Genomic DNA, 27,664 nt, shown 5'->3' on the forward strand with positions numbered 1-27,664 from the left:
GAAGATTAGCCCTGAGCAACATCTGTGCCAGTCTTCCTCTATCTTTTGTATGTGGGATGCCTCTACTGCATGGCTGATGAGTGGAGTAGGTCCGTGCCCGAGATCTGAACCCGTGAACCTGGGCCGCTGAAGCAGAGTGAGTGGAACCTTAACCACTCGGCCACGGGCTAGCCCAGCATCTACTCTTTTTTTAATTGAAGAATAATTAACATAAAATATCTGATTAGTTTCAGGTATATATCATAGTGATTTGGTTTTTATATACATTATGAAATGATCACCATGATAAGCCTAGTTACCATCTGTCACCATACAAAGTTATTACAATATTATTGACTACATTCCCTCCACTTTATGTTACATCTCCATGACTTCCAGTTATTTATTTTCTAACTGGAAATTTGTACCCTTAATTTCCAACAACATCTACTCTTAACATTTTGGAAACCTATTTAAGAAAAATACCATTAAACCTGATTGAATGTAGAAATTTATGAGAAAAACCATATAGTTATAGTCCGATGTATTATGTTGCATTTGTGGCATTTTTACTGGGCTATTTCACTTAAAATTAATTTTCTTAAATTTTGGTCTGTTTTTTTTTGAAGATTGGCACCTGAGCTAACATCTGTTGCCAGTCTTCTTTTTGCTTTTTCATTCTCCTTCTCCTTTTTTCCCAAGTCTGCTGGTACATAGTTGTATGTTCTAGTTGTAAGTGCTTCTGGTTGTGCTGTATGGGATGCCACCTCAACGTGACATGATGAGTGGTGCCATGTCCGTGCCCAGGATCCGAACGAGCGAAACCCTGGGCCGCCAAAGTGGAGTGCATGAACTTAACCACTCAGCCATGGGGCCTGCACCTGGTCTGTTATTTTTATATTAAGAAACTGTATCCTTTTGCTGCATATATTAACTTGGTTCAATTTTATGCCTAAAGCTAGTAAATATTGCATTCTTGTCTCATATCTATTTCTAATTTGAGTAACTGGTAAGCCACTTATTGCATTTTTCAGTTTTGACGTTTATTTCAAAAAGCCATAAAGAACTGCCATCCCCAACTTACTTATATTTTTTATTTATTTGGAAGATGGATTTAAATTGTTACTATAATTCATTTTCCTTCTACCAAAGTAGAAACTAATATTTATTTAGAAGGTTTTTATTTTTGAAACTTTTATGTGGGTCTTTGTCTGAGATTCTGCTTATCTTTTGTTTTTGAAGGTGCCCAGCTGTTGTTCAGACCATTGTTAAATAAATATGAGAAAGAAACACTAGAAAATCAAAACCTCTATCTCGTTGGTGCCTCCAGGCTTAGACTGTTACTGGGGGCAGAAGCAGTGGGGTTGGTGAAGGAGTGCAACGATAACACCATGAGAGCCTTCACCTACGGCACCCGGCACAACTTCAAAGGGTTTGATGGTGAGTCCCAGGATTGTTTCTCTCAGAGCAGTTTATCCCAAAGAAGTTTTTGATGCATAGATCAGGGGTCAGCAGACTTTTTCAGTAAAGAGCCAGATGGTAAATATTTTGGGCTGTGTGGGCCATACCCTCTCTCATAGTATTCAGCAGTGACATTGTACAGCAAAAACAGCCTTAGGCTGTAAGAAATGAACTGTGTAAGAAATGTGTTCCACTAAAATTTTCCTTAAAACACTAGGTGGTGGGCCAGATGTGGCCCCCGGGCCCCACTTTGCCACTCCTGGAATAGAGGAACGTAAATTAGGCTGACACGTGTAATTTATTATATTATTCTCTTCTCATTCTTAGAATGGTGAATGTTCACTAGCTTAATATAGAAATCTTATAATAAGAAATACAGTAGTAGTTCAGTATCGTAGAATCCCCATGTCCTGGTAGGGTAACTGGTTCTGCTCTGGCCCCGTAGTGGGTTCCAGAAGAGAACAGCTTCTGGAAGGAACTGAGGAAGCCAGGTGGCCGTGACAGCAGAGTGGGAGTTTGGCTTCAGGCTCAACCTGGTTCCTTGCTGGGCTGTCAGAGTTAGAAGATGTGGTTAGACTTCTTCAGATTCGCTGACTCTAGATTTTTATATCTTAGAGAATAAATGATCAAGGTGAAATTCATCTCATTAAAGAGGATTCACCTGTCAAAAAACAACACTATTTTCTTGTCAGTCTTTTTCCTCCCTCGTTTGTGAGAGGGATCTTCAAGTCCAGAAGGGAATGGCCTGGGCTTGAGAGTTTGAAGGAGGAGAATTTGCCACACAGGCAAACTTCAGTTCCATCCCTAGTTAAAAATATTGTTAGAAATAAAGAACATATTGCCTTCTGCTCATTGGCATTAAATGACATCAAACAAGTGTCTGCCATTTGGATGTTTGTACCATATTATACAATAACCAGTACCATGAAGAACTGTGTTATGTGAATGCATAATAGAATGTTTTTATTCTTATAAAACATCTAAGGAGCTTTATGTTCTGTGTAATTTACCAGTCTTATACTTTGCTTTCTCCTTATTTTAATTATTTATTGTTTAATCATTATTTTTATAATCCCAGGTTATTTGAATATTGATAATTTTATTTTAGCTATTACTGAGAAAATAACTGGAAATTTTTCTTTTGTTTTAGATGACAATGATGATTTCCTCACAATGGCAGAATGTCAATTCATTATCAAACATGAACTTGAAAATCTCAGAGCCAGAGATGAAAAAATGATCCCTGGTTACCCCCAGGCGAAGCTGTACCCAGGAAAATCATTATGTGAGTCAGTATGTCAGCCAGCTTCGTGAACACACATTCTAGTGCAATGACTTTGTCTTAGTAGACATAAATAACAAATTGTAGAGGCTTTATTTTTTTTTATTACTGAAGAACTTACACAACTTTATAATTTATTTTTTCAGGAACATATATTTTGCCTTTAGATCTATGTATTTGTCCTGTATGGTTCTCTACTTCTTATTTATCAAAGTCTCACAGCATTGAGTTAGCTTAAGATTTAGTGTGAACACGTATACATGTTACTCAGTTAAAACTAGCGAAGTTTACTTTGTGCCCAAACATTGTACCATGATGAAAACCTGTGGAGGAACAAACATGGGAGTCATGGTCTTTTTCTGGAGCATTCTTCCCATGTCCTCTCGTCTCACTGGGCATGAACACATGCCAACATAGAAAGGCTTAAGTAGATTTGCAAAGTGACATAATACCTGAATGCAAATTAGCACTTTGCAACTTTTCGATTTCGAGTAATTCTGTTTGAATGAGATTACTAGTTTGCAGAGTGAAAGTGTTGACTCCAACGTGTAATTCAAACTTTGCCTCAGACCAGGTAGTGGCAAGGCCTCAGAGCAGTTTTGCTATCTCAGACACACTTAAAACATGCCAGCTTCTGTGTCTGCTAGTCTGGTTGCCTTTTAATAGTCAATATAATACTACCTTCCACTCTTCACTCAGGAGGACAGATGCCCAGGAACCAGTCCATATTCAAATCTTCCCAGTTGTCACCAAATATGTTTTAGAGCTGATTTCTTCCAACCAAGATCTAGTCAAAGATAGCCCTTTTTCTTTGGTTATTTTTATCTCTTAAGTTTCTCTCTCTCTCTCTTTTTATTGTGATAAAGTACACATAGCATAAAGTTTCCTATCTTAAAGATTTTTAAGTGTACAGTTCAGGGGTATTAAATACATTCGTATGTTGTACAACCGTCACTGCCATCTGTCTCCATAGCTCCTTTCATCTTGTAAAACTGAAACTCTATACCCATTAAACAATAACTTCCCCTTCCCCCGGCCCCTGGCAACCACCATTCTACTTTCGGTCTTTGTGATTTTGACTACTGTAAGTATGTCAAATAAGTGGAACCATGCAGTATTTCTGTCTTTGTGACTGGCTTATTTCCCTTAGCATAGCGTCCTCAAGGTTATTCTATGTTGTAGCATATGTGAGAATTTCCTTCCTTTTTAAGGCTGAATAATATTCTATTGTATGCATATACCACAGTTTGCTTATTCACTCATCAATCAGTGGGCACTTTGGTTGCCTCAACCTTTTGGCTGTTGTGAATAATGCTCCTATGAACTTGAGTATACAAATATACCTATGAGCTTTGAGACTGAGCTTTCAATTTGTTTGGGTATTTACTTAGAAGTGGAATTGCTGGGTCATATGGTAATTCTATTTTTAAGTTTTTGAGGAGCCTCTGTACTGTCTTCCTCAGCGACTGTACCATTTTACATTCCCACCAACAGTGTGCAAGCATTCCAATTTCTCCACATCCTCGCCAGCACTTGTTATTTTCTGATTTCTTCATAGTAGCCCTCCTAATGATGTGAGGTGGTATCTCATTGTGGTTTTGATTTGCATTTCCCTAGTGATCAGTGATGTTGAGCATCTTTTCATAGATTTATTGGCCATTTGTGTATCTTCTTTGGAGGAGTGTTTATCTAAATTCTTTGCCCCTTTTGAATTGGGTGGTTTGTTTTTTGTTGTTGTTTTATTCTTTATGTATTCTGGATATTAATCCATCAAATATATGATTTGCAAATATTTTCTCTTATTCTGTGGGTTGCCTTTTTACTTTGTTGATACTGTCTTTCAATCAAAATTTTAAAATTTTCATGAAGTCCAACTTATCTATTTTTTCTTTTATTGCCTGTGCCTTTGGTGTCATATCCAAGAAATCATTGTCAAATCCAACGTCATGAAGCTTTTCCTCTATGTTTTCTTCTGGGAGTTTTATAGCTTCAGGTCTTCTAATTAGTTCTTCAATTCATTTTGAGTTAATTTTTGTATATGGTGTGAAGTAAGCATCCAACTTTATTCTTTTGCATGTGGATGTCCAGTTTTCCCAGCACCGTTTGTTGAAAAGACTGTTCTTTCCCCATTGAGTAGCCTTGGTAGCCTCGTCAAAAATCATTTGACCGTGTATGCAAGGATTTGTTTCTGGGTTCTCTATTCTATTCCATTGGTCTATATGTCTGCCTGTATGCCAGTAGCGCACTGTTTTGATTACTGTGCTTTGTGGTAAGTTTTGAAATCAGGAAGTTTTGTTCCTCTTTTTCAAGATTGTTTTGGCTATTTAAAGTTCCATGAAATTACATATGAATTTTAGGATTGGTTTTCTGTTTCTGCAAAAGACATTCTTGGGATTTTGATAGGGATCGCTTTGAATCTGTAGATCGCTTTGGGTAGTATTGACATCTTAATATTAAGTTCCATGAATTTAGGGTGTGTTTTCATTTATTTATATTCTCTTTAATTTCTTTTAGCAATGCTTTGTAGTTTTCATTATACAAGTCTTTTCTCCCTTAGTATTTTATTCTTTATGATGCTGTTGTAAATGGAATTGTTTTCATAATTACTTTTTCAGATAGTTTATTGTTAGTGTATAGAAATGCAACTGATTTTTGTATGTTGACTCTATATCCTGCTACTTTGCTGAATTCATTTATTATCTCTGACAGTTTTTTTGTATAAAATTAAGTTTTCTACGTATAACATAATGTCATCTATGAACAGAGATAATTTTACTTCTTCCTCTCCCATTTGGATGCCTTTTATTTCTTTTTCTTGCCTAATTGCTCGGGCTAGAACTTTCAGTACTGTGTTGAATAGAAGTGGTGAAAGTGGTTATATTTGTCTTATTCCTGATAGTAGAGGAGAAGGTTTCATACTTTCACCATTCAATATGATGTTTGCTGTGGGCTTTTCATAGATGGATTTTATTATGTTGAGGTAGTTTCCTTTTATTCCTAGTTTGTTGGGTGTTTTTATTATGAAAGAGTGTTGAATTTTGTCAGATGCTTTTCCTGCATCAGTTGAGATGGTCATGTGTTTTTTTCCCTTCATTCTGTTCATATGGTGCATTGCAGGCATACCTCAGAGATGTTGTAGTTTTGGTTCCAGACTACTGCAATAAAGCAAATATTGCAATAAAGCAAGTCACATGAATTTTTTGGTTTGCCACTGTGTATAAAAGTTATCTTTACACTATCCTATAGTCTGTTAAGTGTGCAGAGCATTATGACTAAAAAAAAGTACATACTTTAATTAAAAAAATACTTTATTGCTAAAAACTTATTGCTAAAAAATGCTAATCATTATCTGAGCCTGCAGTGAGTCAGTCTTTTCACTGGTGGAAGGTCTTGTAAAAAAGCAATATCTGCAAAGCACATAAAGGGAAGCACAATAAAATGAGGTATGCTTGTTCATAGATGGATGTTCATATGCTGAACTATCCTTGCATTCTAGGAGTAAATCCCATTGTCATAGTGTGTGATTCTTTTAATATGTTGCTATATTCAATTTGCTACTGTTTTGTTGAGTATTTTTGCATTAATCTTCATAAGGGATGTTGGTCTGTACTTTTTTTGTAGTATTTTTGTCTGACTTTGTATCAGAGTAATGTCATATCCAAGTAGAATGTCATATCCGAGTAGGAATGTCGTATCCTTGTAGAATGAGTTAATAAGTGTTCCTTTCTCTTCAGTTAGGAAAAATTTGAGAAAGATTGATATTAGTTATTCTTTAAGTATTTGTTAAAATTCACCAGTGAAGGCATCAGGTCCAGGGTTTTTCTTTGTCAGGAGATTTTTGGTTGCTGTTTCAATCTCTTTACTAATTATGGGTCTATTCATATTTTCTATGTCTTCTTGATTTGTCTTGGTAAGTTTTGTGTTTTTATGAATTTGTCCATTTCATCTAGGTTATCCAATTTGTTGGTGTACAATTGTTTATGGTAATCTTTTATAACCATTTTATTTATGCAGAATTAGTAGTAATGTCCCTCTTTGCATTTCTGATCTTAGTAATTTGTCTTCTCTCTTTTTTCTTAGTTCATCTATGTAAAGATTTGTCAATTTTGTTCATCTTTTGAAAGAACCAACTTTTGGTTTCTTTAATTTTCTCTATTGTCTTTCGGTTCTCTATTTTGTTTATCTCTTCTCTAATCTTTATTATTTCTTTCATTCTGCTAGCTTTGGATTTAGTTTGTTCTTCTTTTTCTAGTTCCTTAATTGTAAAGTTAGGTTGTTCTTTTGAGGTCTTTTTTGTTTTTCAATATAAGCATTTATAGCTATGAATTTCCCTCTTAGCACTGCTTTCTCTGTGTCCCCTAAGTTTTGATATGTTGTGTTTTTGTTTTCATTCATCTCTAAGTATTTTCTAATTTCCCCTGTGATTTCTTCTTTGATCCATTGTTTTTTTAAGATTGTATTGTTAATTTCCACACATTTATGAATTTTCCAGTTTTCCTTGTGTTATTGATGTTTAACTTCATCCTGTTGTGGTCAGAGGATACTTTTTATGATTCATATATTTTTAAATCTTTTGAGACTTGTGTCCTAACATATGATCTATCCTGGCAAATGTCCTGTGTGCACCTGAGAAGAATGTGTTTTTGGTTCTCTATTGTCTAACTTAGATGTAAACTGGACTTTTAGTCTCCCGTGTCTGTGCATTATGCTGTAGACATATGGATGTTTTTACGTGCTCTGCTTGTTGATCTGTATGGCTTTTAGGAGCTGTCAAGAAATTTGAATGTAGTATTCATTGTTCTTGTTTGTCAACATTTCCAGTTATCTGTTTATGTCTTTTTTTTTTTTGAGGAAGATTAGCCCTGAACTAACTACTGCCAATCCTCCTCTTTTTGTTGAGGAAGACTGGCCCTGAGCTAACATCCACGCGCATCTTCCTCTACTTTCTATGTGGGACACCTACCACAGCATGGCTTGCCAAGCAGTGCCATGTCTGCACCCGGGATCCGAACTGGCGAACCCCGGGCCGCCGAGAAGCAGAATGTGCGAACTTAACTGCTGCGCCACCGGGCCAGCCCCTGTTTATGTCTTGATGTTGATTATTTTGTAGCAGTTTTTTTTGTTGGACATATGTTCTTTCAATATATAGATTAAAGATTACTATGAGCTCAGAAGAATTTTCTTCAGTTACCTGTTAAGAGTTATTTGATTATATTTGCCCTATTCTCGTCTTTAGGTATGCCAATTATTTATATGTGGCCTCTTACATATTCTCTGAAATGTTTTTAAGTTTCTATGTAATTTTCTTAGGCTTGTCTACCATTTTCCTGACTATGTTTTCAGTCTTTCCTTTTTGGGTAGCTTTTTTTTTTTTTTCCGAGGAAGACTAGCCCTAAGCTAACATCTGCCAATCCTCCTCTTTTTGCTGAGGAAGACTGGCCCTGAGCTAACATCCGTGCCCATCTTCCTCTACTTTATACGTGGGACACCTACCACAGCATGGCTTGCCACGTGGTGCCATGTCCGCACCCAGGATCCAAACCAGCAAACCCCATGCTGCCGAAGCGGAATGTGCAAACTTAACCACTGCACCACTGGGCCGGCCCCTTGGTAGCTTTTATTATGACTTTGTATCTCTAATAGTTTTTTCTCTTATATTGCTTTTCCGAGCTCTCACCTTCACCTGTCATAGCTCTTCTTCAAGTTTTAATTTCAGAGATGTGGCTTGCTTTAATTTCTTTAACTTCATGAAGAATTCCAGTTTTTCATTGCTTGATGCCGTAATTTGCTGCTATTTCTCTGCCTTTCGTTTATGGGTTTTTTTCCTTTGTAGCATTTTGCATAATTTTATGCCAGTTTCTTTGTAGATATTACTTATTTTTTAATGAAGCCCTATTTTTTTCAGACTGGCTGTTTTTGGAAGGAAGTGTGTGTGTTGGAGAGAGGAGATGTTGGAGGCCTCTAGTAGACAACCGTGGTAGCCAGAAGCTTGGATTTTGCCTGGCAGTGAGCTCTCCTTGAGTCATCTTAGGTCCCGCAGAGAACCTGCTCGGAGCCCGGTTCTTGCAGTTTTTGCTGGGTTTGGCTTTTAGGTCTGTCTTTGGCCAAGGAAGACCCACAGCTCCACAACTACTTGCCCTCCATCCCTGGGTTCTAGCAGGCAGCTCTTTCTTCCAAGATGGTGGACTGCACTTCCCCTCCCTTCAGCCTCCTCTCTCTTGTCTGGCTGTGGTGCCAGGCAGGGAGCAGACATGCTTCAGGGGTCTGCTGTGTATCCTCTTTTGCCTGAATTCTGGGCAAGGGGACAGTGGTTTCTCACCCCTCACTGTCCAGGGGAACCCTACCCCCTGCCTACTTGGCCCAGGATCGCAGAGGAATGAGTGCTTTTAGCTTAGCCTGGGCTGATTTTTAACACCTCTTTTCATAGTTTGTGATTTGGATTTATAGTTTGTTTTTCCTTACTTTCATCAAAGATAGGGGGTTCTTTTTATGTTTCTTGTTCCCTTTGTTGTTTTAGATTTGATGTCATGAACAAGAACAGGGCAGAGGTGTCTTTCTGCCACTTTTTGTTACCAGGAGTTCCACATTCTGTATTTGAGCATATTGGAACCATTCCAAAGTTTTACATCTTTCTTAATCTCTTAGTGAGAAGGCTTGTTTTCAGACACAGCTGTATAACACATCAAATAAAATACAAAGCAGACTGAGGCACTGTCCTGGTTGTTAATATAAGCATCCTTTTCTTCCTGGTCATCCATGTTAATCAGAGCATCATGTGGAAATCACTGCTTCCACCTGTTAGTTTCTACACAGGTCCATCCTGTGGTGTGGCCGGGACAAAGAGTGAGCATGTGCTTTCACCATTAGAATTCTGGAGCAGCAGGGTTCCAAATGCTCCCAGTTGCTTCAAAGAGAGAAATTTTCAACTGAAGGAAAACCTTGAAGGAAATATGTAAATAGATTTCTCTTGGGTGTGTAGTAGCCAGGCTGGTGTCCTGAACCCATAATAGAAATAACTTTCCTGCTGGCAGGATGAGGCATTTGTAAACAAGGATCTTCGCTCCCTTCTGTCCCTCTCTCTTTCTTTCTTTTTTTGCAATAAATATGAGAACAATAAAATCATCCCAATCATGGTCAGTTGAAGTTTTTTTATACCTTCTGAGATTAGAATCATAGTTAAGTTGTCAAGGATGGATTTTAAAATTCTGCGTTATTCTCTTCCTTTATGTCTTTGAAGATGTGATCCCTAAAATGCTGTGTTTGTATTGTAGTATTTGGTTGAAGACCAAATAGTATATGCATAATTATAAACTGTGAACTATTTTCAGGGTGCAAATTTTGGAACTAATAAAACTTCGAGTAACTTAAAATCCTAGATTTTCGTGAAGTTAATCCATAGACGTAAGTAGAAAGGCCTTTAAGTTTCGCGGGAGCCGCTCCCTGGAGCAGCCTCTTCTCTGACGCTGGTTGGAGGAGAGAGCAATCTGCTGGTTGTGATCCCCGTCAGCGCCGGGGGAGCTGGCCAGGGCTTTCGTGAGAAACACTCTCCATTATCCTGGGTTTAGTTTTATTTTACATGCAATGATTATAATCTTGTTTGCTATCACGTGTTTTGATAGAAAGCTTTCATTAAGTAGATGGCAACTTGTGTCCTGTAAATGTCATCTGAGGCAGTTGGTGGTGCTGTGAGCCCTGCACTTTAGGGCTCTCTGTCATTCCATCAAACAGCAGACAAGGGGGAGAACTAGAAACTGGCTGTCTGTGTCTCAGCCGTCAGTGTGCATCTTGTTGGGCATCCCAGTTTTAGTTTTCTGTGTGAGCTAAGGTCTCTTCATGCTCTCAGCCTCTGCCTTCTCCTGTTGACTCCTGATAGTCAGGAGTCATGCAAATAACCTAATGCAAGATTTTCTTTAGAAAGAGGAGTTAAGGGAGCCAAGAATGTCTTATGTATTAACTGTATCCTAAGGAATGTTATTTAGTTTAAGTTAAAGCTCTGTCTCAAAATGCCTATCAGATGATTATCATGCTTTAGTTGACGGGATATGGCACATCTCATATTTTGTCTTTAATATATATTGTTATTCTTTTAGGACATTATGGTAATTATTTCAGAATATCTTCTATATACAAATGGACTTATTAGGGTGGTCAGATACAATCTGTCTTCTAAAATTATTAATCAACCTTATAAAAATAATAGAGTAGATTTCAAGTAAATATCATGTAGCAGGCATGTACATAACAAGATTAAGCTATTGATATATATATATATCTTTCTGGGTACAGCAGCATATTTATGTATATACATATACATCCTGTGTTTTGCCACATACATATTTGCAGGGTTTTTTTTTTGAGGAAGATTATCCCTGAGCTAACATCTGCCTCCAATCCTCCTCTTTTTGCTGAGGAGGGCTGGCCCTGAGCTAACATCCGTGCCCATGTTCCTCCACTTTGTACATGGGATGCCTACCACAGCATGGCTTGCTGAGTGGTGCCATGTCCGCCCCCGGGATCCTATCCAGTGAACCCTGGGCCGCTGAAGCAGAACATGTGCACTTAACCGCTGCGCCACCAGGCCAGCCCCTGCAGTTTTTATATTAAGCAGGGATGAAAACAATACAGGAATATAAAAATGTATTTTGAAAACACGGGTATCCCTGAGAAGCAGTTTTTTTTCATTATTAAGACAGTGTTATGTTCACACCTGAGTGCCAGAGTCAGGTGGGGCCTGGGAGGGGCCACTGGGTTTCAGCAGCAGCTGTGGCAGGATGGGGAGCCCTGTGTCTATTGTGCAAAGGCTGCACTGGCCTTTGCTCCCTGTTGGTGTTCTGTGTGCTCATCACCCCTTTGCTGCGTTGGTGGCAGCATAACCTGCTCCTCTCTGTTGCGCAGAGATACTATAAGGAGTTATGAGAGAGATTTTTGTTTTTACCTTTAAAGTAAACATATCACGTTAACCAAAGACAGAGGCAGTACTGTGTTAGTATTGTTATGCACTATTTAATTTAGAAGGTCCTACTATAAGCCAGGTTACTTATAGTCTCCCCTAGATTTTGGTTTGTTTAGCTAATTGTTAAATGGCTGTAATAGTAATAACCCTAGTGCTTGACAGCAGATCATTGAGCATTCTTGAAGGAAGGAATCTTGGTTTTGAAGTTCTTCCTTTCTTTAAATAGGCCTGCACAGCATCGTATTTTCCTTTGAAGGTAAGGCTCATGTTAATTACACTCTTAGCTGACATGAGAAAGTTGAAGGATTAAAAAAACCCCTCTATTTTTAGAAGCTGAAACCAGAACCATACTTTTGGCATTGATGGCGAAGTGAAGCCCAGTAATTTAGGACCTGCAGCTTTGCAGTCTCCGAGTCCCTCAGTTCACAGTCCTATATTTAGAAGTGTACAGGCTGGGTTTTATGCCTGCCTGGAAAGCCTCCTATAGTAGAATGAAGCCATTTTTTAAAAAAGAGCTTTAGAAATAGTAAAATAATAATTTAGATGCTGTAAGTCAGCTCAAAGTTAAAAAAACTTGATATAGTCATTGAAAAGGAGAGTAATGGAAGAAAGAATAAAGTGCAGTGTGCATGCCCAAGTGCAAGATAAGAATCACAAGAGTTGTGGGTAATCGCCTTTCACGCATGTTAGCGGAAGAAGAATCCCCCGAAACGCTTTAGAGTAAAAATATTAAAAGATGGATTTGATAGCACCAGAGGCTGTTATAACTTAAGCCATCTACCTTTTTAGCCTAGTTACTGATATTTTGAGTGTATACGTTTTTCAATGATTAAGAAGGAGGATTTCATCACAACCCTAGCTTTTTAAGACTTTTTTCCTCTGTCTAACTTAGGTATGAGATATAATCGTAAGAAGAACCATCTGTTAAGATTCTTTTTGGGCTGACCCTGGGGCTGAGTGGTTGTTAGTGTGCACTGCTTCAGTGGCCCAGGGTTTTACCAGTTTGGATCCTGGGCGCGGACATGATACTGCTCATCAGGCCATGCTGAGGCGGCATCCCACATGCCACAGCTGGAAGGACCTACAGCTAGAATTTACAACTATGTACTGGGGGGCTTTGGGGAGAAGAAATAAAACATAAAAAAGATTGGCAGCAGATGTTAGCTCAAGTGTCAATCTTTAAAAAAAAAAAATCTTTTTTCCAGACCTAGACTTTTTCCTGTTGTTAGTATCAGTTATCTCCTCTTTATTATCCTTTTCTCATTTCTAAGAAGTTAGGTCTACTTTTAAATTACTCTGAAGATTTTGTAATAGGGCATTTGTTCTGAGAATACCATCTCTCTTTGTTATATGTAGTATTTCTACACTGAAAACATCAATCATGCTTCTCTTCCGCGCTGCAGACATTAGTTTGCCTTCCCCAGTGAAGGGCCTGTTGCCTGGTAGGCTCATCATCTGTCTTTGGTGACAAGGTAGATAGGAGATAAGAGAGGCAGCCCTTAGAAGAGATGAGCTGATAAACCTTAAAGTCTCGAAGCTTATCAGTGTATGAAAACAGCAAAGCATCTTTTCTTGATGCAAATTCAGTCTTATAAGCAGCCATATTCTTTAGTAAGAGACTATTCTAGGAACTCTTGTGGGAAGTACTCCTCTCCCCAAATAGGGCACAAGGCATTGCTTTTGGGTTCTCCATGTCTACTGAACACACTACGTCTTCAAGACCTGAAGATCCTCCCACCCCGTGAGTCACTCTAAGTAATTGTGGATGAGAGAATGCCCCGTTCTCGTTTATTATTACTAGAGGATATTGTCTGTGGTTAATTTCATTTCTCTCTTAGATACGTGCATGAATGTTAAAATCACGCTAGTCCAATGACTGCTGAAAGTACAAAGTCTTTATTTGATTTTGCTATTTGCTGTTTGTGAATGTAAGCCGTTGTTACCAGATTTGAGAAGACGAGAATGATTTTGAAAATATTCGGTGTCAACAAGAGTGAAAGGAACTAAATATTCTGTTGCATTCAATGTAGTGGGAGGACAGACTGGTAAGATTTTTCTAGGGGCACGTTTGTAATATGTGTCCAGATTTAAAAGTACAGGCTCTTGGACCTCACAATTCTACTTCTAAGTGTATATAATGAGGAAATACTAGACAGGTAAGAAAAGGTATATGTATAAGAATTTTAACATTATTTATAATAGCAAAAAAGGAAACAAGTATTTTTTAATAGGATTAAATTATAGCACTTTATACAAGGAAATATTGTGATACTGGTAAAAAGGATGTTTTATGTTCTATTTATATTGGCATTGAAAAATACTCATTATATACAACCACATGAGAAAAGATTATAGAACAATGTTTATAGAATGATCCCATTTTTGTTTTTTGTTTTTTGTTTTTTTTTAAATTTTCTGGGATTATAGGCTTTTTTTTTTTTAAAGATTTTATTATTTCCTTTTTCTCCCCAAAGCCCCCCGGTACATAGTTGTATATTCTTCGTTGTGGGTTCTTCTAGTTGTGGCATGTGGGACGCTGCCTCAGTGTGGTCTGATGAGCAGTGCCATGTCCGCGCCCAGGATTCGAACCAACGAAACACTGGGCTGCCTGCAGCGGAGTGCGTGAACTTAACCACTCAGCCACGGGGCCAGCCCCCCATTTTTGTTTTTAAAATATGTATTTATGGATGTATATTAAGAAGTCTGGTTTTACACTAAATTGCTATTTGCAGTGGTTATCTTTTGTGGGAGGGAGAGAATAACTGGGGCCTCTACAATTCTAACGTGTACATTTCTGTATGGTTTAAAATTTTACGTCAACTTGTATTGCTTTCATAGTCAAAGAAAATAGTAAAGATATTTACATTCTGAAGAACAAAAGCATACCCCCCCTTTGGAGTAGGCGGTCCAGCACTGGTCTTTGTGTAGCACTCCTCTCTTACTGGAGTGTCTTTATAGCGATGAAGCATGTCACGAGCAATCTGAAAGCAATTTTATGCAGTTTGGCACATTTTCCCTCTGCAGTGAGAAGATTGCTCACGTCTGGCATCATAATTCAGGTGTTCCCGCTGCATGATAATGAAGCCCTGAAGAAGCTTGAGGACAGCTGGTATTCTCGGTTCACTCTGAAGTATCAGCCTGTAGGTATGTGTTGATACCTGTTCCCTTAGAGAGGAGGGAGACCCACTGATGAGCAGCCAGGGGTCAGCAGTGGCATTAATCCCTCTTGGGTAGATACTTAACGCTCTGCTGGGAGGGCTCACCAGCTAGGTGTGGGGAAGAATTTGGGAGGGGCGTATGATGGGTTACCTGACCTGTTTGTTTATTTTATTTCTAATACCCTTTCAGGTGAACTCAATTATAGGCTTTCACTAAATTTCACCAACACAGGCAATTCAGAATGGCCTTCATGAGAGTGTATCAGAGTAGGAGTAGAATAAATTTTATAAGAATTTAGTTTGTGAATATTTTGTATTGAAAATTTCTGTTTCTTTAGTGCTAATAGTTTGGCGTGGGCCAATCTGTGCCCATTCTTAGGGGCAGACTAGCAGGCCTAAGCATCTTTTGAGGTAGTTTATAAGTATCTTGGTGTGTATTACTGGATCTATCCATTTTCTCTGAATACAGTTACAAGAATAACTGTTAATTTATTTGGTATGTGTTGAACATTATTTTGTGTAAACTTATGTCAATATGAATATTTAAATTTTTTGGTTTAGTTATGTTTTTTAAGCATAAGGATTATATTTAAGCTGGTAGATTTCACATAAGCATTACTATCAGTTTTTCTTTGAAGGACATTCCTCTTTTGACTTTGTTTAAAGGAATCCCTCTAAAATAATTTCTTTCTAATTTCCATTTCTGAAAACCACTGTTACAGTATTGTAACAATGAATAAAAATTGTTTTTAAGATCAAATTTTCAGATTTCATTTTGAATATTTTCTTATATTCTTTGAAAGGGAAAGTTTTGTTTTTGATAGTTCCAGGTGATACAATGGCCATTTTATGTTCCATTTATGACATTTTTTCACATTGTTTGGCCTTTAGGTGGCAGTAAATTTAAATATTGCCTCCAGGACTTGTGACAGTATCCAGTAGCTACTTCTTAGAAAGTGAGGGGGGCATGTGAGTTGATGGTGAGTGCTGAGCAGGGTTGTGGTAGTGGGTTTGAGGCCTCTGGGAATGCTGGGACCCGTGATGGTAGCTGGGGCACCAGCAAATTTTGAACTTCCCCTTGAGATCGAAAGAGGGAGGTGGTCTGACTTGGAGCCTGGAACCATGAGCACTTTTTTTTTTTTTTCGCTTGGATATCCTTTAACCTGATTCAGATTCAAGGTGACTTCATCATACCCACTGTTTTAATGTGCTACTGGGTTAGCTGGAAGAATTAAGGATAGGGAAAATGGCTTATTCCTGTTGACTCTAAGCCATCTGCATAGACCAATCTGACACATTATTTTAAAGAAAAATGTTTAACTGCGTGTAATTAACCAAGAAATAATAACTCCAACTACTGTACCTGCCCTACCCACCGCCTCACACCCTGGTCCCCGTGCAGGATGCTTTTACCACCCAGGTAGATGTGGCTGGTGAAGAATGCAGTGTTCATGACCTTTCTAGGGTTAGTTAGCTTGTGTCAAGTTCACAGACTATTTGCAGTGATGTTCTTTGGCCCTTCTTCTGCCCAGTCCTTATAGGAAGGTATAGATAAATGTGTTCCATGGCTGTTTTAGAAGTTAATGTGTAGAATATTGTTTTGTGCTTTCGAATAAATTTTCTTCAATGTATTGAAAAATTTGCCATGACACATTGATGAAAATTTATATCTTTGGGTAGGGGGAGCAGGATACTACGGATGGGGAGACTTCTTTGAAAAGAACAGTGGGAGAAAAGTGAGGAGCTTAAATTAAACCCCCAAATTAAAATGGTTCATTGGCCATGGCTGAATTTGAACTAAGACCTTGGAGACTTGGGACAAGCTCCAAGGTGAGTGTTCCTTTGGGAAGAAGGCATCCACCAGATGAGGAAGTAAAGAGGAAACAGACCTAGTGTGCCTGGCAGGGTAGCCCTAGCAGCTGTGGCCTGGTCCCTAAGCTAGGGAAAGTGTCAGGCTTGCTGTGCAGATGAGTGAGGTCTTTGTCCTGCATGGAGGATAGATTTACTGTCACACTCTGATTGGAACATGAGGGTCTTAATGATCTCCACTTAACTGAAAAAATGAATAAGCTGACTTGAAATGAGAAAAAAGAGGAAAGTCTTGGGTAGTCTGTACTCAAGGTCTTTTTTTTCCCTTTCATTGTAGACAGTATTCGTGGCTACTTTGGGGAAACAATCGCTCTTTACTTTGGATTTTTGGAATACTTCACTTTTGCCTTAATCCCCATGGCGGTCATTGGATTACCTTACTACATGTTTGTGTGGGAAGACTATGACAAGTACGTGATCTTCGCCTCCTTCAACCTGATCTGGTCCACAGTGATCCTGGAAGTGTGGAAGCGTGGCTGTGCCAATATGACCTACAGGTGGGGGACACTGGTCATGAAGAGACAGTTTGAGGAGCCCCGGCCAGGATTTCACGGGGTCCTGGGTATCAATTCCGTCACTGGCAGGGAGGAGCCTCTCTACCCCAGCTACAAGAGACAGCTACGCATTTACCTGGTCTCTCTGCCGTTTGTGTGCCTCTGCCTCTATTTCTCTCTGTATGTCATGATGATCTACTTCGACATGGAGGCCTGGGCCTTGGAGCTACACGAGGATAGTGGGTCCGAGTGGACCAGTGTCTTGTTGTATGTGCCCAGCATCATCTATGCCATTGTGATTGAGATCATGAACCGTCTCTATCGATACGCTGCTGAGTTTTTAACTTCATGGGGTAAGACTTGATGCTTTGTATTTACGTCTTCTTTCCTATAAGAAATGCTGCTTAGATCATAGGATTCCTATAACTGCTACCTTGCAAAGAAGCTAGATGTTGCTCTGGGCTCATTATAGAGACATAAGGAAAAGTTCATTGGCTTCGTGAGCTCTGATGATCTCTGCATCGTGGTTATCACAGCTCTCGTTTATTGAGTGTTAGTTACTATGTTCTAGGTGCTCTGCTAAGCACTTTATCCACAGTATCTCATTTTCACCTCCTCAGGACACCATGAAATAGAAGTTATTTCACCATTTTATGGATGAAGATACTGAGAGTTAACAAGATTCAGACAGGAAATCATAGAGCCAAGCTAATCCAGACCTCTATCCAAAACCTGTGCTCCTAATACTATAAGATAGTGTTTTATGCTGAGGGTAAAATAGATTGAAGTATCTTCATGATACTCTGACCGAATGAACTGTCTAGTATTTGAAAACCAATTGTCTAGTTGTGTGGGGCACTGAGGACTGCCGATGAACTCAGCGAAGGCAGGTGTTCTTGTATGTATCTGCGGTAAAAGAGGAAGTTGGTTACAGTTTAAAAAGGTCTTGGTAGGCCATTCACTCTTTATTTATGTATTCAAACAAATAAATATGCTCTGTTATTCCCAAGGAAGAAGTCTGGGCCTTAACTTTTTGGACCATAAAGATATTTTAAGTTATTTTTGTTAGTCATATAACAACACAGCTCCTCTATTGAGTGCTTTCCTTGTGCTGATACTGGGCTGAGGTTTTGTACTATTTCTGATGCTGACAGTGACCCTGAGAGGAGGGTGGTGGCACCCCTGTTTTGTAGGGGAGGAGGCTGAGTGTCAGCAGGTTAGGTGACTTGCCCAAGGTCAGACGGCGGCTGAGTAGCTGAGCTGGGCTTCAAATCCAGGTCAGGCTAACACTGATTCCCTGTGCAAGATCCTACTGCTCTTCAGAATCTTCGTTTCTGTCCTTTTGCCCTGCTGTCTTGGGATGTACACGGTGCTTCCTTTCCTAACTGTGGATGGAAATTTGAGTTTCCTTTTAAGTTAATCCTTGTAAGCCACATCCCAGAAAACTTTATTTGCTGCCCTGTTCTTTAGAGGTTGCTATCGGTTTTACCGCCACCGCTTATTCAGGGTCTTTTCCTGGGTGGCTGTCTCTGGGATCGTTTGCCATCCCTTGCTACATTTCGTTGTTGCAGTAATATTTAAAAAATAATTTCAGACCACAGTGCTATTGCACTGCCATGAAAAATGTGTCCTAAATTTAGTTTCTTCCTTGTTTGATGTTCTCGGTGGTAAGCAGTCGTGACTCACAGCCTGGCACGTTTGCTGACCGAGGCGCTATTGTTGGCCATCTCTGCCCTCAGCACAGGTCTCACTTTCCCTCATGACAGTGCTCCCATATTGCTGTCTTACCTGAGGGAAATCACCTCTCCTTTTTACTATTTTAGAGAATCACAGATTGGAATCTGCCTACCAGAATCACCTAGTCCTGAAAGTTTTAGTGGTAAGTAGAGTTTTTGTATACAAATCCATTTTAATAATGAAACTAATGCATACTGTGTAATATTTAGGAAGGTAAATAGGAAGACTTGCTTCTAATTTAAGATGTCAGATAGTTAATATACTTTGTACACGTAGGCAAGGATTGATTAATAAGTGTGTTTACATATACGTTCAATAGGCTTATTACAAATGTGCACATGGTGTAAGACTTCAATTATAGAATTTAGTATTATAGCCAATTTCCAGTTATTTAAAAACTAATTGACCACTTCACAGACGTGTTCCTGTTATTTCCGTTTTGGTGACTTCTTTGAATGTTTCACTACTCAACAATCCTTCCCATTACCACAATCTGTTTAGTGATGGAACATTAAATTATTATTTTTAAAAATTTTGTCAAAGAAATTCCCAAAGGCGAAGAGGTTCCCAGCGTGTTTTGATGGGTGGGAAGAAAGAGGTGGAGAGAAGGCATTGTGTGACGTGCTTGCTGTTCGTGTGAAAGCTCACACGTTATGCCTCTTCTCACCATTGTTATAAATGACAGGTGCCAGCTTGAAAGTGCCTTGTTTATCAGGAGATTACCTCAGCCATCTGTAATATAGCTGAGAATCAAGGAAGGGACCTAAGGAGTCCTCTGAACACCTGCAATCTATCTAATGTTATAAACCAATCTTCCTCAATAAAAATAGATAAATAAATAAAAATTTTACAAAAAGAGTCCTCTGCACTAGCAATTGGAATTGAGTTAGCATAGTCCGTATACTTTACTCCTGAGAGAGGGATCTAGGCCCTCACTTGGAAAGGAGCCTTCGTTCTAGCTGTGGAAATCATTCAGAGAAGCTTATTTACTGGTTTTTCAGTCCTTAAATTATCAAAAACCACCACTAGGAAGTGATTAAGTTTCTGGAAGCAGGTAAATTTATAGAGGCAAGAGCAAGGAAGGAACTAGAAAACCTGTTGTAAATAGATAACAAGAATTCAACACTTCCAGCAATTTGGACATTAGAAAAGGGGCAAGTGACCATTCATATTGGAAAAGGCTCTGAAGGCCTCATTCTAGCACCGGGAAATGCTTGATATTCAAATACTGGTGCTGAATCAGCCAGGAAGTTACGTTCTGTGTTCTCTGTGTAAGAAAGCGGGAGTTCATGTAATGCATTAAAAAGTTCATTCAAGAAGACTATAATCTGGAGCTTTTGCCCTTGAATTGGAACACTCCGTTTGTCTGAAAGAATTCTGTTGTTTGTGAGAAGTTGTTCTCTGATAGTATGAGGTGTGATGTAGGTGACTGCCTTGTGAAAAGACCCCTAGAGTAGACTCTGCCCGGCCTCCAGTTGTGCTTCCTAGGGCTCTCCCTCCCTTTTTAATGTTGTGGGGAGAGCCTTTCTCAGCCCTCCCGTGCTTTTGCTTTTCAGTTCTGCTCTAACTTGGCACCCCTCCCCTACGCTCTGGCTGTACTCATCTTACTGCACTGTCTCTCTAACACCTCCCCATTCCCTCACTCGTTCAGTGCTCACTCTGAACACAGAGCAGTCTTTCATCTCAGAAGTGATGCTGCTGAGCAGGAAGTAGCCAGCATGGGGCTGGGAGGCAGAAGGGAAAGACATTAGTGCAGGGGATAGCGGCAGGTTCCTGACCAGGGGAACCACTTGAAGGAATGGCGCTTGTTGTGGTGGGATCCCCACCCCTGAACCGTGTGTCTAGGCAGGGCAGAGGAGTCTCAGGCCCCTGGTGACAAAGATGCTTCCCAGGCCTGGCTCGTTTTTATGGCTGGTCTCTCTTGCTCATGCCACCCAGCTACCTAGGTATCTCTCTGTGAGGTAGTGGTCTCAGGTCGGTGGGTACAAACAGGCGTCCGGGGGGGGGCTGTTGGGGGGGGGGGGGGGGGGTCCTAATTCTGGCACTGCCTGGCCATCCTGGTATCTCTCTGTGGGGTGTGGGAGTATCAGGCCCAGGGTGGCAGGAGGGAAGGAGAGCACTTCCCCTGGCAGTTTATTGTTAGTGGGGGTCCTGATCCTTCTCCCTTGCTGGTTCTGCTGGGCTTGCCTCTTGTCAGGACTCCGGTCTAAGGGGGGTGAACAGGGAATGAGCCTACCTGGCCTTCCTGGGTTGCTAGGTTGGGAGTGGGAAATGCTGGGCTTTGGTCTCTCTCTTTTGGAAGAATGTAGTAGAAACGTAAGATGCTCTGGTGCTGTGTTGTTCCTTCTCTCATGGGGTGGCAAACAAGTCTGTGTCATCTTATTTGACTGGAAGTCCCTCATTATGTTTTTTTTTTGCTCCCCAAAGCCCCCCAGTACATAGTTGTATATTTTAGTTGTGGGTCGTTCTAGTTGTAACATGTGGGACACCGCCTCAGCATGGCCTGATGAGCGGGGCTAGGTCTGCGTCCAGGATCCGAACTGGTGAACCTTGGGCCACCAAAGTGGAGGGCATGAACTTAACCACTCGGCCACAGGGCCGGTCCCGCTCATTACATTTTTAAATGCTCTATTTATAGTTGTAATAAAGTACTGTGAAGCAATGTTAAATATTGCTACCTTTTTTTGGCAGTTCAACTTTCTGAATTGCTTTGCCTCACTCTTCTACATTGCCTTTGTGCTGAGGGATATGAAGCTTTTGCGTCAGGTGAGTGTCAGCAACAGAAAGGTATTTTAGATGTGGTTTCCTGTATTTGGGTAATGTAATTGTCTTCCCACTATTATTTTTACAAATAAAGTTATTAAATTTTGTATATTTCTAAGCCCAATTCTAAATAAAAAAACCATTAACAATTGCACTGTGTGTCATACTCAACTGAAAAGGAAATAGTTGAAGTGAACCAACTTGCAGATTTAATCATATAGGGCAGTAAAATCAAATATATAGTTCATATCAAAGCTTGTAAAAGCAATTCTGACAGCAAAAATGTATGTATTAATTGAGCTTTTGTGTGTGTCTCAGGGTGGGGAGTAATTGGTTTAACTTTAAATGTCTTATGCATTTCATTTTTAAATTAATAAGTTAAACTTTAGAGACCAGCAGATCCTATGCAGTTCTATATCTTTTCTGAAATGTTTAAGAAAGTCTGACGTATATTTTGTTCTGTTGCCATTTCTGGATCACGTAATAACAGTGAATAATAAATATGTATAAATTATTGCTTTCTAAATTCTCTTTCTTATTCTTGAGGCAGCCAGCTATCAGTAAGGACCGTTTCTTCCTGGTTTTAATATACTGAGGTTGTTAGTGAGAAGAGTCTCAAAGCTTAGGCTTCTTTATAATTCTCTGAGAGTTTGGAATCATTTTTCAGGAAATTAAAAAGTTTGTATAACAGAGAAAGTTAAAAGATTTTGTAGTTATAGTTCTAACAGCTTGTATCAAAGTAAAATTAAATGCTGTACTCTTAACAGCTATACTATAGTTATACAAAATAGACTAGATATATTGCTATTTTTAAAAAATATCTTAAAAATTATATTTGAGAAAGTTCCAAATAATACTGTTGAAATTGGTAAGTTCATACTTTCTTCAGTGCCACCATTAGTGTATTAGTCGAGGATGATTTCTCATTTCCTGTACTTTAGAGAGTCTCCTTTATTTAACAGGGGACAGGGGAATGGGGGAGGACTGTTTAAAAACTAGAATTTTAAAACCAGCAAAGGCGGTGAGTGATGGGAGCACGGATATCCATCTGGGGAAAGTGGAAATTGACACCCACCTCTGGAAACCACTTGGGAAGCTTTGCCATCCCTAGTAAACCATCAGAGACGGGGCGAAGGTCCATGTACAGAGGCATCCAAGGAGCGGCACTGACGACAGTGCCGGTTGGAGATAATACTTACGGTTGACAGCAGTGCACGGGCTAAGTAAAAAAGAATTTTTAAGGACATGGAAAAGTGCTCACAGTATAAAGTGAGAAAAGAAATATACAAAGTTGTATACATATAGGATGATTCTAGTTTTATTTTTATGTATGATTAGAAATATTTAAGATGTTAGCAATGGTCTGTCATGGTTGTGGAATTATGGGTGACTTTTTTTTTTTTTTCTATTTTCTAAGTTTTCTACAGAGAGAGAGGATGTATTAGTTTCATAATATTTTTAAAGTTGTAACCAAAGTATTTTTTCTCAAAGTTGGCAACATCATTTAGATTCATATATTGTAGCCAGGATGAGATGACAAAAAACACAATTTCAAGTTAATTTATTCTCCCGCTGACTCATAGCTGGTTAATTTTTTGCTATAATCTTATTTGTATTATAATCTCTTTTGTATTTTAGTCTGTCTCTCCTGTGAAAAAACAGTAAATTGGAAACATCGTTCTAACACCTAGCTTTTCTGATACTAGTTTTTATAACATAATAGTATACTATTTGTTGAAGATTCCGTTTTCTTTGTTGCGTAGTTGTACACGTGTTGTGGTTGTATTAAGTGACACTGCCAAATATCGTTTATGTGCTTCTCTTTAGAGCTTGGCCACTCTCCTGATTACCTCCCAGATCCTTAACCAGGTTGTGGAATCTCTTCTTCCGTATTGGCTCCAAAGGAAGCACCACGCGCAGGTGAAGAGGAAGGTGCAGGCCTTAAAGGCAGACGTTGATGCTACGTTGTATGAACAGGTCGTCCTGGAAAAGGAAATGGGCACGTATTTGGTAAGTTTGAGTCTCGCTGAATTAAACATTGACTCAGAGCGAGAACAGTCGTGTATGAGTTCAACAAATATGAGTGTATCCGCCCGTTGTCTCAGATGTGACTGTTTTATAAGTGCTTTGCAGCCAATTTCCTCACGATGAACTACTTTAAAGTTAAAAAGGTGGAATTGTGCGTTGATGCTGTCTTGAAACTGAAGTTATGCCTAACACCAACAAAGGATGAGTTTGGCAAATTATGTGACTGCTCTGCCGAGGGTGGAATAGTTGCTCCAAAGATGACAGAGCCAGGGACAGATGAGATGGCCGTGAGAGGCAGCAGCATCGCTAGCTCTTGACACCTGAAACTCTAAGAAAAGATTGAAGCCCGTAGGTAAAATTAGAATGCCAGTCTGGAGACTAATTTATAGTTTAAATTAGTTAGTGCTATTGTAAATATAAGATAGTTCCTTTAAGACAGATAATTTCTGAGTTATTTTTAGGAATTACAGGTAAATCATTGGAGATTCACAAAACCTAACCATATATCCAGCAAACTTTTATTGAGCTCTGACTACGTTCGCTATTTCTGTGTGGGGAGTGCGGTGTTGGGGCCACATTGGCTGTGGGTCGTTGTGTCTTACATCCTGCACCTGCTGTCTTGGGATGGTATTCTTCCTGGTGAAACATACTGCAGTGGCTCGTTCAGTGAGGGTCCATTGTTGTTAAACTTTCATAGTCTCATTTTTCATCGGGAGTGAAATTAGTCTCCTGATTACTGAATTTCTTGGCTGACTTTCATAGTTTTCCTAATATACTAAAGAATTTCAGTTTGTATGTTTATGTTGAGTAGGAGTTTATTCTGTCTCTTGCTCTGCTCACTTCTCTCTGTTTTACGTTTGCAGTTGCCTCTCTGGGCCTCCAAGTCCGTAGTCCAGAACCATGTGTCTAGCCCAGAGCTCCCATCTTGTGGTGATGGCGATTTTGCAGAGCCAGTCACATGCAGTAGGTAGCATGCTGTAGATGCAGGCTGTAGTTTCAGAGCAACAGTTGTGGCTTTTGTTCAGCGTCCTTTCAGGAGCAGGGGACCTCTGTCCGAGCTCCTGGTTTGCCCAAACGGCATGGTTCCAGTTACCCTGCAGAGGACTGAAGTGCCCCACAGGGTACAGATCCGGGGCCGCTCTCCGGCCTGTGGACTTGGAGCCTGGCCAGGCAACTGCTTACCATCTTGTCTTTTGTTCCATTTCTCTCTTGATTAAAATATATGTCTATGCACTAGCATTTTCTAGCATTGCTGTGTTTGGGGGAGAAGGTGATTCAAAGTATAAACTTATGGCACATCTTTGATCAGCAGCACCATTTATATTTATACATGAAGTGACACACACACACACACACACACACACACACACACACACACACAGAGTTGAAGAAAGGAGCCCGTGGGCAGCCTGTGGAGCCGTCATGCCCGAATTGGTTGTAAGTATGGGTTACAAACTCAGTCGAATTCACGGTGCGTCAGAATCCCGTCCTTGCTTGTTCCAGGGAGCGGTATTTCTGGCCATGTTTATTTTACTTCCTTCACTCTCTTGTAGCAGTGGTTCCTCAAGCTCTTTATTCGATCTCCTCTCTCGTCGTTGGAGGGAGGCCCCATAACCAGGCCCACCTGGAGCTCCCGCATCTCCCGCTTCTCCTTCCTGCCCCAACCGTCAGCCGCTCTCCCCTCCAAACCAAGCAGACGCCTCACATCCTCTGTGGTGTGCCCTGTCCCTGTCCTGCCCCTCACAGTTTTTTCAAATAGTTCTCCATACTGCTGTCTCTACTTCCCCACTTCTCTTCCTGTAATCACTTAGAGCCTGCTTTCAGCTCTTCTTTTTCTTGAATTGTTTGTGTGAACAACATCATCTCCTTAAGTGACCAGAACCAAATTCACAGTCTTCTCCAGACCGGTTTCTCCTGCTTTTCCTCTGGCTCAGTGAATGGTACACAGTAATTCAAACAGCATGCCCTTTGCCCAAGCGATTTTACTCCGTCTAAGAACTGTATGCTAGTCCGGCTTCACTGCCAGCATCTCAGATCTTACCTTTTTGGCATTTCGTGACATCTGATAATACCTTTATGAAGGAAGATAAGGCAGGCATTGCTTTTCTTATGTTAATAATAGGCGACTGAGGCTCTATCTTGTTAGTCCTTTGGTGATGAAATCCGAACAAGGTTCAAGACTTTGCTTTTCTAATTCAGAGTCTTTCTGTTATTGAGCACATTCTCTCCCAGGTGAAGTGAAGGAGATGTAGTCTCATTTCTCTCACAGGTGCGGGTCTGTGAGTGAACACTAGGGTTAACCAGGGTGCGGTGGGGAGGGGAGGTTAACGGGCTGATGCTTCCCTTGCTGTCAGGGCCCTGCATGATCTGACCCGTTTCCCCTCCTCGTCTCCCACAAGTTTCCCTTTCATTCTCTCCACTGGAGTGACATCCGATGTTTGCTCTTTCAACTCTCTCCATCTATTTGGAGAGGGAAATGCTTTTAGGTCACATTTGTTCTAGATCATTGTTTGCTGTATCCTGATCCTTCGTCCTGGGTGCATCTTTCTCCTCACTGAAGTCAGTGAACTTACAATTGTATTTTCTGTAATCTCATCCTGACTGCTATATATGAATCTAAAATGATGCTGTCAGGTTTGGGAAAAAGTAATTTGACTGAAACTTAAAAAACATTGTTATGAAAGTAGTACTTGCTGGGCTGGCCCAGTGGCATAGTCGTTAAGTTTGCATGCTCTGCTTTGACAGCCTGGGGTTCACAGGTTCAGATCTTGGGCATGGACCTACACACCACTCATCAAGCCATGCTGTGGTGGCAGCCCATATATAAAATAGAGGAAGATTGGCACGGACCACGGATGTTAGCTCAGGGACCATCTTCCTCAAGCAAAAAGAGGAAAATTAGCAACAGATGTTAGCTCAGGGCCAATCTTCCTCACCAAAAAAAAAAAAAAAAAAGTGTAATACTTGCTCACTCACTGTAGAAAACTTGGAAAATGCTGGACAGAATAAATAAGGAAAAAGAAATCCTTCATAATGTTCCCACCAGGCATAATCCACTGGAGTCTCCTGATCCTGCTCCGCCAGCCACAGGGCCAAGGCTACGTAATGCCTCCAACCTTCATGGTCCACTGCTGTCCCTCTCCTGTGAACTGCCAGTTCATGTCCCACTGCATAGTTGCCTGAGGCTGAATTTTCATGATGAAAACTCTAACTAGAACAGCACAGTAAATGAGCTGCCTTCTAGCAAGCTAGACATTGAAGAGATTTGCCAAACATGTGTGCTACTCTCCACACTAAATATTTTGTGCGTTGGGAAATGTAATTATTTTTCAAACAGTATTTTATTTATGTTAATATGTTTTTGTTATTTAAATGAGTCAATGAGAAATATTTTTTAAAGTTCTGAGTTTTAATTTCTAATATGGTAAATATCACTATGTCTAAGTCCCATAAAGAAAAGGTCTTTGAAGCGTCCTCAGTAATTTATGAGAATTTAGGGCTTCAGAGACCAAAAAGTTTGAAAACTGCAGATCTAGAATAATCCCCCCCCCTTTTTTTTTCAAGACATGGCTTTTGTGAAGCCAGTTTGTCCCATTGTTTCCTCATAAGATTGAAGTTCAGGCATTTTGGAGGTGTCCCTCCACTGCACCCCATCGGGTGGCATTGATGTCACCCTGTCCCTTGGGTGGAGTTGTCTTGTTTGATCACTTGATTGACCTGGTGACAGGCAGATTGCAAAGGTTCTTGTTCACTTTGTAATGAATAAATTGCCTCTGGGTAGGCACTTTGAGGCTGTCCTGTTCCCTATACATGGTAGCTCTTCAAAGATACGTTCTAATTGTTTGTTGCTGGTATGTGGGGATGCTGTTGATTTCTGTATCTTTTACTCAGCAACTTTGCTGAATTCTCAGATTATTTCCAGTAGTTTTTTAGATTTTCT

General features: G+C 39.9%; 1 protein-coding gene across 3 annotated transcripts in view; it reads left to right on the forward strand.

Annotated features, from left to right (window-relative positions):
- Positions 1-27,664, forward strand: part of ANO10 (anoctamin 10) — a 216,651-nt gene that overhangs the window by 12,683 nt on the left and 176,304 nt on the right. For all 3 annotated transcript variants that reach the window (XM_046681876.1, XM_046681861.1, XM_046681867.1), the window contains exons 3-9: positions 1,222-1,419; positions 2,591-2,725; positions 14,700-14,819; positions 16,980-17,549; positions 19,020-19,075; positions 21,625-21,699; positions 23,524-23,706. In XM_046681876.1, the coding sequence (XP_046537832.1) occupies positions 1,222-1,419; positions 2,591-2,725; positions 14,700-14,819; positions 16,980-17,549; positions 19,020-19,075; positions 21,625-21,699; positions 23,524-23,706 (1,337 nt within the window). The remainder of the gene's footprint in view (positions 1-1,221; positions 1,420-2,590; positions 2,726-14,699; positions 14,820-16,979; positions 17,550-19,019; positions 19,076-21,624; positions 21,700-23,523; positions 23,707-27,664) is intronic.

Source organism: Equus quagga, chromosome 1 (assembly GCF_021613505.1).
Source record: "Equus quagga isolate Etosha38 chromosome 1, UCLA_HA_Equagga_1.0, whole genome shotgun sequence".
NCBI lineage: Eukaryota > Metazoa > Chordata > Mammalia > Perissodactyla > Equidae > Equus > Equus quagga.